Source organism: Thermobia domestica, chromosome 15 (assembly GCF_964235325.1).
Source record: "Thermobia domestica chromosome 15, izTheDome1.hap1.1, whole genome shotgun sequence".
NCBI classification, from domain to species: domain Eukaryota; kingdom Metazoa; phylum Arthropoda; class Insecta; order Zygentoma; family Lepismatidae; genus Thermobia; species Thermobia domestica.
Window position 1 is genome coordinate 190,663,241 of NC_137468.1, and position 15,956 is coordinate 190,679,196.

General features: G+C 35.3%; 1 protein-coding gene across 1 annotated transcript in view; it reads right to left on the reverse strand.

Moving 5' to 3' along the window:
* Positions 1-11,815, reverse strand: part of Hml (hemolectin) — a 403,631-nt gene extending 391,816 nt beyond the window's left edge. The window contains exons 1-4 of the mRNA XM_081740590.1: positions 7,398-11,815; positions 4,974-5,069; positions 1,900-2,094; positions 72-288 (exon numbers count right to left, since the gene is read on the reverse strand). Of these exons, the coding sequence (XP_081596716.1) occupies positions 72-288; positions 1,900-2,094; positions 4,974-5,031 (470 nt within the window). The 5' untranslated portion in view covers positions 5,032-5,069; positions 7,398-11,815. The remainder of the gene's footprint in view (positions 1-71; positions 289-1,899; positions 2,095-4,973; positions 5,070-7,397) is intronic.
* Between the last annotated feature and the right edge of the window lie 4,141 nt (positions 11,816-15,956).

Here is a 15,956-nt window from a genome sequence, read left to right on the forward strand (position 1 = left end):
TATGTATGTATGTATGTATATATGTATGTATGTATGTATGTATGTATCTATTTATCTAGATATATATTTACCTGTATACTTTTCCATCAAAAGTTTTATAATGAGAACCAGCCCAAGTGAAGCACGTTCCAGGCTCTGGATTTCTAACAATATGAGCTTCTTCTCCAAATGCTTCTTCGAAATGATCAGGTATTACTCCTTCTACAACCTCGTCATGTCTGTCGCTGGATTTCGTGCCGAAGCCGATGTCTCCTCTTTGTTTACCAACAAGCAAAGCAGATGATGAAACTGCAAAGAAGTTTATAAAAAATGTATGTAATTATGTAGTTGGAAGCAACTATGTCTATCAGTGTAGTAGAATGAAAGAAAAATATCAAATTCGCAGTTTTCATTATGAAAGATCAGTGGCGTATTTAAGGGGGTCTATCGGGCTTAAGCCCCCCAAAATTGTATTTACTATATTAAAGTAAATGAAATTTCTTTAAGAATTTTTACATTTCCAGGAACAAAATTAGCCAAGCCACACGCCCTCCGAAACAAAACCTTAAATACGCCACTGTCAAGGATACTTAATTACAGGTAGTAGCAAAGACGTCACACTAGCAACTATTATTGCCAACAAACGCCATATTTTGTGCATGGAAATTTCTCAATTTTCAAATAGTTTGTCAATGGTAGAGTTCTAAATGATGATGATTGAACATAAATCTGTAATGATATACACCGTGTTTCAAAAAGAATAAACTGATTTTGGACTGTAATAATTACGGAACATGGGACGTGCGGGCAAGGAAAGAGTGTTGTTTGAATGGGCATGGCCTAGAGTTTCAGAAAATTGTCGTTAGATGTCAGTCAATGCATCTTCTCGGTTTGTAGTCAGTCAGAAGATGGCGTCCGCTCAACAGAAGGTGTTTTGTGTGCTGAAGTTTGCAAAGACTAAGTCAGTAATTTCAGTCCAGCGTTCTTTTCGTCGTTGTTTTGGCATTGATCCGCCTTTACCCAAAAACATTCTTCATTGGTATGGTGAATTTGAAGAGACAGGATGCTTGTGCAAAGGTAGGAGTCCAGGTCGGCCTCGCACTTCCGTCTAGATTAGCTATCGTCTACATATTGTTCGTGTTGTTGCTGGTGGACATATAGAGCATTTGTAACAGCATAACTAAAACTTGAATATTTTGTGAGTATTTTGCAATTTTTTTCCATTTTTGTACTATGTTTTTATCAATGCATATGGGCTTTTAAAATCAGGCCATTCTTTTTGAAACACCCTATGTATGTATGTATGTATGTATGTATGTATCTATCTGTATCTATCTATCTGTATCTATCTATCTATATCTATATCTATATATATATATATATATATATATATATATATATATATATATATATATAGCTTTGTAGAATATCATTAGTATGGAAAAAGTTTTATATAACCATAGTTCAAAAAGTGATGGAAGTTTTAGCATAAAACACCTAAAACAAGTGACAAAATGAGAGATTAGTTAGTTATGTAATTGCTAACTTTAACCTCTTTTGCCACAAGTAAATTCAAGTACTTATCATTCGGCGGTACCAGCTTTTCCATATAGTTGTATTACTCACTTACTGCTAAAATACATTGTTGACATAATTGTAAATACGAGATTACTGTCAAACATTAGATGGCATCAGAGAACGTTTTGGCCATTGACTTTTATACTACCGCAACAATGTGTGGTACATATACGGAGACCAAAAGACTCTCTACTGCAAATGGTAAAATTTTTCAATTTTTGGCTTGAAACTCATATTTTGATCTTGTAACATATCCTAAAACTAATTACTTAATTATTACTTGTGAACCTAAAGTTAAAAGATTTCTTTCAGTTAAATAAATAAATAAATAATAATTCTCACCTTGGATAGAACATTTAGGGATTGGAGTAGGTGTAAATAGTCCAGTAGCGTAATCACAGTTGTAAATGGACGCTGGAGGAAAGTCAAACTCACTTCCATGAGGACATGTAAGGGTACAACCAAACAAATCACCATGTCCTGAGCAATTGTAATTTCCGTTAAATTTCATGGATTCAGGTCTGCAATTTTCTATAGCTGTAAAAATAAGAGTTATATGTTAGCAATATCGCATTAATACAGTGTTGCACTACTCATGGGCATTTCTGGCAAAGGAACAAGGAACACGTCCCCTCCAAATATCTTCTAAAATTTAAATAATTCAAGTTATAGTAGTTCAAGGCTGGGAAGGTTTACACAAAAAAATAAATAAAAAGAATGAAGAAATTAATGTTGCATCTGTCGTCAAGTAGTAATATATATATATATATATATATATATATATATATATATATATATATATATATATATATATGTTCCATTATATAGCTAATCATTAATTATTGGATCATGTTTGAAAGCGTTGAAGAATCTGAAAGTGGATTACAGAGGCAGAAGAATAATATACCAACTTTACACGAACCAAACAGCTGTTATAGGAAGAGATCAGAAGGAAGCAAGAATAAGTAAAGGAGTAAGGCAAGGATGTAGACTTTCACCTCTCCTGTTTAACGTCTATATAGAAGAAGCAATGAAAGAATTCTTGGATAAAAACGAGAAAGGTGTAAAAGTAAATGGTCAGGTTTTCAGCACAATAAGGTTTGTTGATGACATAACACTGATAGCGGAGAACGAAAAGGACTTACAGGAAGAACTTTCAAACTTGAACGACCCACTGGAAAAAACAAGCAAAATGAATATAAATAAGAAGAAAACCAAAGTGATAAAGTGCACAAGAGCAGGACAGGAAGGGGTAAACGTATGGCTACAGGGAGAGAAAATCGAAGACGTTAAGACGTTCACCTATTTAGAAAGTATAATATCCTCGGACGGAAGAAGTGAAAAAGACGTCAGTTCCAGAATAGTGCAGGCTAAACAGGCATTCAATAGAAAAAAAGGACTGCTAACATCAAGAAGTGTGTTGTTGGACGTTCAAAAATGATTTATCAAAACTCTGGTATGGTGCGTGGCGCTTTATGGATCAGAGACGTGGACATTGAGAAAAGCTGAAATATCCAAATTGGAAGCATTTGAAATGTGGTATGGGCGCAGAATGCTGCGCATATCATGGACCGAAAGAAAAAGGAATGAAGACGTACTAAGGGAAGCTAATGAAGAACGACAAATCACGAAGATAATAGGAAAAAGAAGAAACAGTATGCTTAGCCATCTTATTCGGCACTCCGATTGGATCACCATGTTGATAGAGGAAACGGCAGAAGGAAACCCAGGAAGAGGAACACCAAGGATAGAATATCTACATGCAGTTACGAAGAAGAGACCTTATCAAGGTATAAAACAGCTCTCCCAAGAGAGAGAAAAGTTTTAAAATTTCCATGTTGCCCACCAACCTATGGTTGAGGTAAGAGAGCAGAGAGATATAGCTGAATAAAAGTTCGTATTTTTAAGGTAATACAGAAAGAAATATGTAATCTGCTTAATCTCATATCTCTATACTCTATTTTCTTTCTTCTTTAGAAAGATTAAATATGCTTCTAATCCTAATTATATTTCAAATATGTGCTCCTTTTTTACTCGACTTAAGCGTTCGGTTGTCCGGATACTTCTCCGAGATGCGTGAATCGTTATTCACCAAATTTGGCACATTGATTCAAAAGCACGAGCTAAGTGTTGTAAAGGGTCGCACGTGCAGATCGGACATATCATTGAGGAATAATCACCGAAAAACTTTCTCTCTGAGATGCCTAACCCGTTCTTTACCAAAATTGACATGGTGATTTGAGAGCGCGCGCTGAGTGTCGTTAGGGGTCTATGTCCCGGTTGGGAATACAATTATTGAGGAATAATCACCGAAAGGGGGAAATAATCAATAAAAGTCGATCACTCTGTTCCAAATTTGCAATTATTGTATACCTAGCACACAAGTTTTTTTTTTTTTTTTTTTTTTTTTTTTTTTTTTTTTTTTTTACTTTCTTTAAGCCACCAGAATAGAACTATGTAAAATGATAAAACAGCTCCTCCTCATCCAATAGACGGATTCTTCCGTTCAATCATTATGTAGTAACAAATTTGAAAACGTATCGAATACAATCGAAGAGCTCACCAAGTGTGAACTACATGATGTACTTCGATTGTTCCGTGTGAAAGGGCATAATACAGCCGCAATTCATTCTCAAATGAGTAAAGATTACTGCGGGAGCTTTATACGGGATTGTTGTGTGTTTCAAGAAGGACTTACAGACGTACACGACCAAAGTGGTTAGGGATTGAAACCTATGACAGCAGATGATCTTGCTGAACGCGTGAATTTGAATGTGGTTCGTGAAAGGCATTGAAATTTGAAGATTAGCGCTTGGAGAAATGTTTAGATTGCACTCAATATGTTTTAAAGCTCGCTACTTCACAAAAGTTCAGGTTTAGGAGAGGTAAGGGCACAAGGGATGCAATTACTAAGGATGATCGGTGAAAAGAGAAAGAGATGTATGTGGTATTTATTGACCTAGAAAAGGCTTTTGACCGAGTGATATCTATGATGATGATGATGATCAACAACGAATGAACAGCAGCGTTTGTATATCGGTATGGGAGGTAGGCGACCGTCCAATAAATAGCTTTGTCTTATCCCTGTTTCGTCATCTCATGTGGTTCCCTCTGGTAGCTTAGCAGAGGTTAAAAATAGCCCTCGCATATTAAGTTTATGACTATTTGTAGTTAACAATGCAAAATATTTATTTGTTCTTTTTATCTACCTAGTTATTCTATGCAAGCATTTTCAACCACAATCTATTTCATCTCCTACTCGTTGAACTCATTAAAATTATATAGACAAAGATAATAAATCAAGGACTCTTAATCTTTGTTCCGAGTGGGCACACACTTAAATTGTACAACTCAATTATAATTTTTTTCACTTTATATTATAACTAAAGATAAAAATTCACAAAAATTAAACTTACAATATTGGCATTGTGGCCCTCGGTAATCCACAGGACATGCACAGATGTTATGAGACATACATTTTCCTCCATTTTGGCAAGATGGATTGCATACAGCTGCAAAGATATAGTGTGCATTTTTTAAAAATTTGTTTTAAAAAGAGATTCCTTTACATTTCCATTTCTTTACACCTAGTTTAGTCCAATAAGGAAATAAGTAAGATTTGAATTTATTTTGATACATAATAGAAGAATCAGTAATAAAAAGATGTGCAAATATTAAATATATCTATTTTACTTTATTTTATTTTAGGTATTGAAATTTTAAAAAAGAAACTAATAATAATCCGAATCAGTAGCGGCTCGATACCATAATCTGAGGTAGTTCTGCACAGTGTGTTTTTGTATATTAAATTTCCCGTTTGCAGTAATTAATTATAAAATGTACACGAACCGCATATCTTTTAGCACTCTAATCGTTATACATAAATGATAATTATAATCGAAATTAACAAATATATATACAACTTTGCTGTATCGCAACCAAAACACTATTGTTTTGCTTATTGGGTGTCAGTGGCGTATTAAGGATTTTGTTTCGGGAGAAGCTATACACAGCATATGAATATGCACTTAATTTTTCCTTTGGGATGCCTACAAGTTTAAATGAATTTTGGGGGATCTTGATAGCTCCTTCCTAAATACGCCACTGTTGCATGTAACAAACATTAAAAATACCATATCCATATCGTAAGAAACACTTTTCAGATACTATAAGAATTTCGGATTCATGTAATGTCTACAGGTAGAAATTTGATTAATACTGCTGAATTATAAATATTTTATCGTTTGTAAATAGTCTATCCGACGTGTCTTCTGCTGTACAAAATGTCCTATTACTCTATCATTCAAGTTCGGCATGATGGATATGAAATCACGCACGATTGATAAGGCAGCCAAAGCATTGATTCTTTCCTGACATATTGTGCTTCCCGAAAATGTTTTAACTACTTTAAAATTAAAGAAGTAGCGTTCTGCTTCAGCTATTGTCGTTGGGATAATTAGAAGAATTTCCAAAAGTTTTATGGTTTCCTTAAAATTGTCACACAAATTGTGTTTGTTCAGAAAATTTGCACATATTCGAACATGGAATACTAGCGCACAACAATTACACTGAAGACCTTTATCAAACACAAGAGAACGGCGCCTATGTGTACTGCACATCACGTCGTGTGTCTTCGGCTTCTTCGGAAGTATTCGTGAGTTCTGAGCTGCTGGGAGTGCAGCTCTAGTAAATCCTATGTAAGAGACAAGGAAAACGTGATACAGTGCGGCTGGTGAAGATTTTGGTTTCAATGCTAAAGCATAGGGCAATCCGTGCACAGCTCTTGCAATATTATTAAGCTTCAGAATGTGTTTCGAGTAACACTACGATATGTAGCATATCCAGCAGTACAATTTCAGGACACCGTTAGACCAAATATCATCATTACATGTTATTACACTGATTAAATTAAACACAATTCAACTCAATTGAAAATACACTTATGCCACTAAAATAGCTGGTAGTTCTGCAGCTCTGCAGCACTTATAGGCAAGCCGTCCCTGATCCGAATCTATTTACGCAAAATTTAGTGAAACCTTCCATACAAAAATCAAATAATACTTATAATGATGGATGCATTAAAATATCAAATAATACTTTTGATAAAGTGGATACTTTCAAATATTTAGGATCAGTATTAACAGACCAAAATCTTATTCACGAAGAAATTAATATAATTCGACTGAAAGCAGGAAATTCGGGTTATTATTCAGTACAAAACCTTGTCGTCGCGAATTGTGACGAGAAAACTGAAGCTTAAAATGCATAAAACGATAATCATGCCTGTTGTCCTGTATGGTTGTGAAACGTGGTCGCTTACATTGAGGGAAGAATACAGACTGAAAGTATTTGAGAATAAAATCCTGTGACGGATATTCAAAGCCAAAAGGGACGGGAATGAGGAATGATGGAAACTTCATAACTATGAACTGCACAGTTTATACCGCTCACCAAACATTGTTAGAATCAAGTCTAGGAGGCTCAGGTAGGTATATCATGCAGCCAGAATGGAAGAAAGTAGGAACGCTTTCTAATTCTTAACTGGAAGACCGATCGAAAAACGACCATTAGGAAGACCTAGGCGCAGATGGAAATACAATATTAAGATGAATCTCGCAGAAATAGGAATACAAAGTAGAAACTGGATCCAGTTAGCTAAGGATAGAAGTCAATGGAGAGCTTTCGTGAACGCGACATTGAACCTCCGGGTTCCATAGGCCATAGAATCAGTTAGTTAGCCAGTTACACACACACACACACACACACGCACAAAAAAAAAAAAAAAAAACCCTCTTTGGTAATGCATTCCAATACAATATTTTGACAAATTTGCTACCTACCGTTTCCCTTGGGTGCTGGCTCACGAAGAACTCCCTAAGAAAACAGCTGATAACAATCCTGGTCCAGGCTCATATTCTGTTGGGCGCAGATTGATAATGTTGAAATGTGAACAGTGATTTGACATGAGCCACGTTGATGCTTTTGAGACTCAGGTTGTGTTATACTTACTTTTGCGTATGCACACGCATACATACACGTAAATGGCAAGCCGTCTGTTCGCAGGAATTCACACACACATGAATGAAGACGGTGATATTTACTTAGGTAAATTCCTATTTATTGAGTATAGATATATGTGGGTACGGAACAAAAAATATATATATATTGACAACACACAAAATTCTCACTTGGCAGAGCTATATGCTCGAACAGAAGAAATTGCTCTACGGCAATCAAATAAGCAAAATGAAGAATAAACTTTTAACACTGCATGGTAAATGTAAATATGCACACACTCTATATGAACACTAGAAACATAGCCCTTGTTTGAATATCACTAGCACTATATATTCACTCTTCGTATTATGCTAAGATTTTCACTATGTGATAATGACGAGGGAAAAAGGGGGGAATACTGCTGATTGAGGTATCTTGATTCCTAAAAGACGTTACATCTCCAGAAGGTATTTATCTTGTTTCACATCCTATATGTATATTAATGTAGCACTGAAAATTCTTTATACTATCCTTCTATATGATGTCTTGCACTGCCCTTTTCTCCAGCAAACTTTTCCACACTCTTGCTACAACGGATTCTCCTTGCTAACTTCTCTCTTCTGCTCACACACTTGGGAATAACCCGTTTCGATAAATCAGGGTTGACAATGCACTATGTAAAATAATAAAGGGAATGCTAATGTTTGCCGCATTCATAGACATTGCCAATGTGTCAATTTATAATAAAGAATACTGGCAACATTTGATTTGATCCCGTGGGAAAGAAGCTTTGAAATAATAGTTGAAAAAGTGTAGCAGTCTTAACTAATAAATTCTTCCCATGGTTATAGATCTTTATGCACTGCTGTTATAGGTAAAATTGTTCAGTGGAAAGAAGCGAACAATGGTAACGGTGTGTATGAGTCATCCCACCTACGACTCCTGCAAGATAGGAACGTTTGTTCTCACGGCAGGACGGATGACGTAATGCGAAAGCATGAGAACACGATAAACACAATATCATTCACACACAATATCAACTTCGTATCCAAAAATATTCCCAATGTTAATAAATGTAATTAAGAAAAACGTATATGCAAAACAGTCATGGTGACGAAGACTATAAGTTGGAAACTATTTTACAGAAAGAAAAAAATAAGTTTGCTACGACGAAATACTCCGTTGAGACGATGAGCGTTGTATTGGAAAACAACAACTTCTTTGTTCTATCGTGAGAAGCGATAAGAACGACTGAAGAACACCTGCATACACAGAACGAGTTGAAATTCTCACCAAAAGAGAAATAGCTTTTAGTTGAGTAAAATAATAATTTCGTTGCATGAATAAAAGTTAAAAAGAAATACACTGGTCGTCCAAAAACATAGTTTTGTGGCCGGGCAGACGGTCACAACTTGGCGATCCGCAAGGGAACAACACATTACGAGTTAGCGAAGTAATGCGTTGAGAATCCTGGGTAAACACACATGGCAAAACAAGTTTGGAGGTTGTGGCTTCTTTTCCAAAATACGGAGTTGGCAACACTGTTCTTGGTTCACTTGGTATGGAGGGTTATGGGGGAAAACACTGGTAACACTGTTTTCGATGAATACTATTCGCAGTGAATAACGAAAATAATATTGATTTCTCACTATGAATCACTAGGGCTATTTATTTCGTTTAGAACACTGTTGATCCAGATGCATGACTATCAGTTGATTCCAGATTCCATGAGATGTTCCTGAAAATTCCATATCCAGATGTCTTCTTTCTTCTTTCTTCTTTCTTCTGCGAGGGGAGTTCCAATCGGTGAAATCCAGTCTTCTTGACAATTGGGATTATGGGGTGCGAAGACAATTATAGCACATAAGTGAAAACCTTTTTTTTTTTTTTTTTTTTTTTTTTCAACACTGAGAATAAATATTCTCGCTTCACGGTGAACATTTGCTTTAAAATATGCTTTGGTATATTCACTATTTGTTTGTGATGCGTATAACACTTTGGGCTAAACTGATTACGTGAAAACGAACACGTGGTTTCACCTGTATGTGTGAAAATGTTTATAGGGCTATATAGTTTTGTTTCTATTTATTTATTTTTATATATATATTTAGTTCTTCAGTTTTTTTTCTCAAAAGTATTCATGCTTGAATAGTTAAAATATTTAAATAAAAATTGACAAGTATAGATAAAATGTAATAATAGAAAACGCTAAATATTTTCAAAATACTGGAATATATCGAGTGAATATGTTAACTTCAAAGAGAATAAAAAAATCGATTTATTAATCTGATTGTGAATAATCGTGAAAATATAGGTTAATTCACCTGTACACGGATGTTAAGTCTTAACAATCCTGAATGAAGGTTTAGACGAATAAACATTCGTGAGATAATTTTGTGTGAACTGAGAACACAAAATCTTGCATACTAATAAACAAAAAATTTAAATTCCCAAAATATGGGTAAGACACACATATATATACCTTCAACAAAGAAGAATTCTTTTAAAAAACATTTACGAGTTATTTCTTCATCCAAGTGTATCCAAAACACTCTACGAGTTTGCATGCCAGTACATATATATCTCGTTGAACCGTTTTAACTAATCTCATCCATTAACTGATGAAGATGCCAGGTTCCATCTAAACAGTTCGTTAGTCTTAGTAGAGTAAACTAGTTAACCATTATCGAAAAATACATATAAAAGAATATTCATTAGTCTTTATGTGGTAGTGAGATGCTACACAAGACGTCAGTAGAACATAATCATGTTCAAAACAAAATATAAGAGTGTAAAGGAATAGTGATCTTGAATACTTCCAAGGAAATTCTTGAAGTCCAACCCCTAATGCTTATAATAGGATAATGAAATTTTGTTAACACAAAATCAACAATGCATGACAACAATATATAGGCATGTTATAAATGCAATCATCTCTCATGATGCAAAATTCCATCGTAAACAAACGCCTAGCCTGGGCGTAATGGATGCTCATCGGCACTTCCATAATGTCCACAAAGTCTGCAATAGTATACTTCAACATGTTCATCAATGACACATGTATATTTATCGTAACATTCACATTCGCCATCTCGAATTGTGATTTAACTAACGTATGCCTAAAACAAAATCCTATTAGCAATTCATTGTATAGAAGTACAATAACAAGTAATTCCTTAGGATACCAAGATAAAGACACAAGATGTAAACGTTCCTGAAATATTCATTATCGATGAAAATAGGACGCTGTAAGTCGAAATATTGAAATAAGATAAAGACTTTAATAATGTTTCTCGAATAAATTTTTCAACTTTTCAGCGGTAAATCCAAATAAATGGTTAACAACAAGAATATTAACGTGAATATTATTTCACCTAGATAGATTTTAAATTTTGGCACCGACAAAATTAATGGAAACTAGTTGGCATGGTATGAGTGATTAGTTCTTCAAATTGTATGCGTTCTTGTTCCACTAAATAGACAGAAGTTACGATTACTGAAATGCAATAAAAGAAATATTTGAAATATATCACAATACATGCTAACATAGTCTTAAAATACATGAGACAAAATATCATACACGAATATTTCACAAAATCAAAATATCAGTTACACAGAAATACTTCAGATTCTTCGCGGAAATCTGTTGAAATATGAAAATAACATCAATACGTATGGTAAATTCACAAATATTGAAATATTCATCAAGCATAAAATACATTATAATAATAATACAATGAAACATCACTAAATTTTAATATTCAATATACACAGAAACATATGTCTAAAATACAGGATACGAATACACAGGTTACAACGAAATCTCAATGTGTGCATCAAGGAAGAAGAAAATTTCCAATAATTACCGAATGATGGGTTAATTACTGGGGTGTCCAAGTATTTCATGGTTCACCACGCCATGTCTACCTAGAATGTAGCTTGGAAAATAAATTTAATCATCCCTTATTAATGTACCCTAAAATTCCTTCCCGAAGAATCGGTCGTATCAAGATGCTAAAGAAGCAAAAAGAAATGTTAATAAGAAACCCAAATAGATTGGTTAGATTCCAAAAGAAATGTTTAGTTACGGTGAATACCGCAACCGAAGGATACGACCACACGTCTTGAATACATATCTTCTTGTGTTTCCTATGACAAGGAAAAAGCTACGTAAAATCTTAATGTAAAACATCTTATAACTAAACAGTCTACATTGTTTGACATATCTCGATATAAAATATCAACGTACCATATTAGACACATTTGTACCATATTCCGCAAACACGCTTAATCATATTAAAAGTCAAAAACTTTAATAAAAGTCTGCTGAATCTGGCTTTTTTTTTTTTTTTTTTCAAAATAGCCCTCTTCTCAATAGAAGTCCTCCAGTCAAGTTCGGAACGATCAGTTTGACAAATGAAGGTTGCCAGTAAGAAGTGTTGAAATAATATTTCAACAAAGGATCTCCTAAATATAAAGATAACAAACGGGTAGATGTTAAATTATTGGTATGAACTTGCTTTACTTGGGAATCATCTTTCGGATTACCATTCACATTTTCCTCTTCTGTTTCCTCATTGAGTTTAGATAAATGAAATTTCCCACTAGGAGTAAGCGAAGTAAGATTATTGGAAGTGTCAGGTGTTACTAAATTTAAATCTTGTAAAATGTGTTCTGGGAGTTGCCTTTGTGCCAAAGTTAACCAAATTTTTCGGGTTTCAGGCGTCGGATTCCAAAGTTTTGTCCTGTCCATTGAGTGCAAACCTATATATTCACCTGTCGTGGGATCGATAAGTTCGACAACACGATTATCAAGGGCTTTTACACAAAGAAAGGGTCCCCTGTAAATGTCGAAAAACTTGGAGATTCCTCTTTTTAGTAGATTACTAATGTTTCGTTGTCTTAAAAAGACTAAGTCACCTTGTACCACTAGGCGACGTCGTTGTTGGGTTTGATTCCATCGCTTGTTTCTCTTCTCGATAGTCGATTTTCTGCGGTGGTCTGCCATGAGGAGTTTGTTTGACCAATCAATGCCATCTTCTTCATCAAAATCTTCAGAAATCTGTAGGCCGAAATGTTTGAAAATAGGACGCGAAAAATGAATATTAAGGTGTATGCTCGCAGGAGAAACTCCGAGGCTCTCTGTAATAGAGTAATTATGTAACAAAACTGCCTGGGTTAAGTTCTCAGCCCATTGCTGATGTGACTGACTGCACAACAACCTAAGAGTACAAAGAATTTCTTTATTAGACCGTTCTGTAATATTAGCTTGGGCGTGATAAGGTGTGGTGTGATGTACTTTGATATTATATTCCTGCATCTTCGATAAAAATTTCTTACTGTGAAATACTGGAGCGTTGTCAGTGAGGACAGCTTCCACTAGACCTAAGTGATGCATATAGATATCAAATAAGCATTTAAGAACTGCAGTAGCTGTGGCAGATTTCAAAGGGTAAGCTGTACAGTATTTAGTGAATACGTCTACTGTAACCAATGCAAAACGAGCGCCACCTTTTCCTGTGGGGTAGGGTCCTAGGAAATCTAAAGCTAACAATGCCCTAGGATGTAAGTAAGCATTAGTAGACAATAAACGTGCAGGTGGATGTTGATCCGGTTTAAACTGCATGCACTTGATGCAATCCCTGACGTGTTTCTTCACATCAGACCTCATCTTTCTCCAGTAAAATGACTTCGAAATAATTCTCACTGTTTTATCAGTACCTGGGTGATGAAATTGATCATGATAAGCAACTATTACTTTCTCCACTAAAGATCTAGGGATACAAATTTTCCATGAATCAGGGAAATGAAAATCTCTGTACAATAAAATGTTATTATCTAACTTAAAGAATTTTGACCAGTTTCTGGAATTTCGAGGTAACTCCTCCATTACTTCACCTTCTAGAAAAGAAATAATAGGTAAATATTCAAAATCTTCGCGTTGTAAACGGCGAAGTTCTTCAGGTGATACCTTAAGGATTTCATCTTGAATGACCTGTAAAGAATGAACACGTTTGGTGGGTAGATCTGTAGAAGGAAATAAACGTGAAAGTGCATCTGCACACAAATTGTCGGAGCCTTTCTGGTAACGAATCTCATAATCCAACTGCTGTAATTCAATACTCCACCTTAAAAGACGGGTGTTCCAAGGTTTAGCTTTGTCCAGCCAGCTGAGGTTTTTGTGGTCTGTAATGAAAATGACATGATGACCAATTAATAGTTGACGCCATTTTCGAACAGCAAAGATGATCGCCAAACATTCTAACTCGCTCACGCTGTATCGGGATTCTGGTGACGTCAGAGTCCTACTAATAAATTGGATTACTTTTTTCTTATCTCCTACATATTGGTAGAGGACTGCGCTAATTCCGAGCCGAGAGGCATCCGATTCAATATAGTAGGGTAAGTCAAGATCTGGATGTGATAAAAGAACATCTTTACATATATCGGATTTAATTTGCTGAAAAGCATTTTCGTGGGCATCCTCCCAACGCCATTTCTTACCTTTTTTAAGAAGTTCGAAGAGTGGTTTCATTTTCTCTGAAAAATGAGGAACAAAAGAACGAGACCAATTGAAAAGTCCTATAACAGATTGTAAAGATTTTATGTTAGTAGGTCGGGGTAGGTTGCGTACAGCTTCCACACTTTTGGGATCCTTTTTAATGCCTTCAGAGGTAATGAGAAAACCTAAGAAAGGAACAGAGTCCGTACAAAATAAACATTTCTCAATGTTGAGAGTAAGATTAAATTCTCTAAATTTCTGAAAAATTTGTTTTAACAACTGAAGATGTTCTTCGAAAGTGTTAGTAAAACACGCAAGGTCGTCGATGTACCTTAATATCTTAGCGTGTAGTTCAGGTCCTAATACTCTCTGTAACATACTATTCAATACACTACTACCATTTTTATATCCAAAACATGTAACACGATACTGATAATGTTGGCCTTCAAAATTGAATGCGGTGTATTCCTGTGATTTGGGAGTGAGTAACGCTTGATTGTAACTGCTCACTAAATCAAGAGAGCTTAAGAATGGTTTACACCTCACCTTCAGCAACAGGTCCTGTATACCTTCTGATTTAGTTTGTCGTAATTCGATATATTTATTCGGCAAACGCAGGTCGACACATACTCTCGGTTTGCCATTTTTCTTAGGTACAACTAAGATGGGGTTGCTGTGGATAGAATTGGAGTGGCAAATTAACCCTAGCTCTAATAATTTATTAATCTCTTCTCGAACATCAGGTAAATACTTATGTGGGATAGCGTACTGTTTTCGAACCAGCGGTTTGTCAGTCTTGACTTCCATTTCATAAACAAAATCCTTGCAAAGTCCAGGATAGTTGGTAAAAATATCCCTATATTCGGATAGAAGAAAACGTAATTGTTTCTTTTGTTGTGATGTAAGGTTGTGGGTTCGATTCACAGCATCTCGAATTTGTTCATCTGTAGCTTGTTGCCTGACGAATGTGGACGCTGAGATCGAAAAGTTTTTGTCGGCAATACCACCTTCTTCGTCATCTGAAATTTCCTCTACTTCGTGCTGGTCAGGTAAAAGGTCGACAAGAGTTTTTAAGTTGTTGTACTCCATAGAAATAGTACCCTGAGATAAATCTATTTTACTACTTAGAGCTGTAAGAGCATCTAATCCTAGAATAAGGTCTTGGTTTAGTGATTCGGTAACATAGACTTTCAAATAAATGGAAATGTTATCAATTTGTACTGTAATTAACGTATAGCCTCTTACTTTTCTTTTCACAGACCCACTAAAATCGACTAGGAAAATGTCATCGGCTGGAGTTAGCTTTGGTGCCGTGACGTCAGCACTTATACGCTTCCAAAGAGCCAAAGATAAAAGAGAGAGATCCGAACCTGTATCGCATAAGCATTCTACATCTGTATTACAAACTTTTACTTTAATTTTTGAGGAAATCTGAGTTGACTTAGAATTAACATAGTGGTCTATACTATCGGTGTCCGATTCACAATCACTTCTGGCTAAATTTGGATCTTTACAGTTACATATGTGCGTATGAGTTACATAAAAATATTTATTTGGGCCTTCCGTAAAATGATTAACATTGGCTGATACTCGACCCCTAGTACAGCCTTTTAGCGGTTTCCCTGAGAATCAGAGTCTCGTTCGTTACGATGATTTGACCTTTTATAATCATGTTCATTATTCCTATCCTGCTTATCATTATTACGAGCGTAAAATGGTTTATTACCTCTACCTTTCTTATTTCGGTTGTCATTTCTTCGATCTTTGGAATTACCATTACGTGGTTGTGGTCGTTTATTGTAATTGTGGGGGTTACGATTCCGATTTTGCTCGTGGTTAGCGTTCTGATTATGAGAACGTGGTCGTCGATCGTTGTTGTCACGATCATTTGCATGTCCCC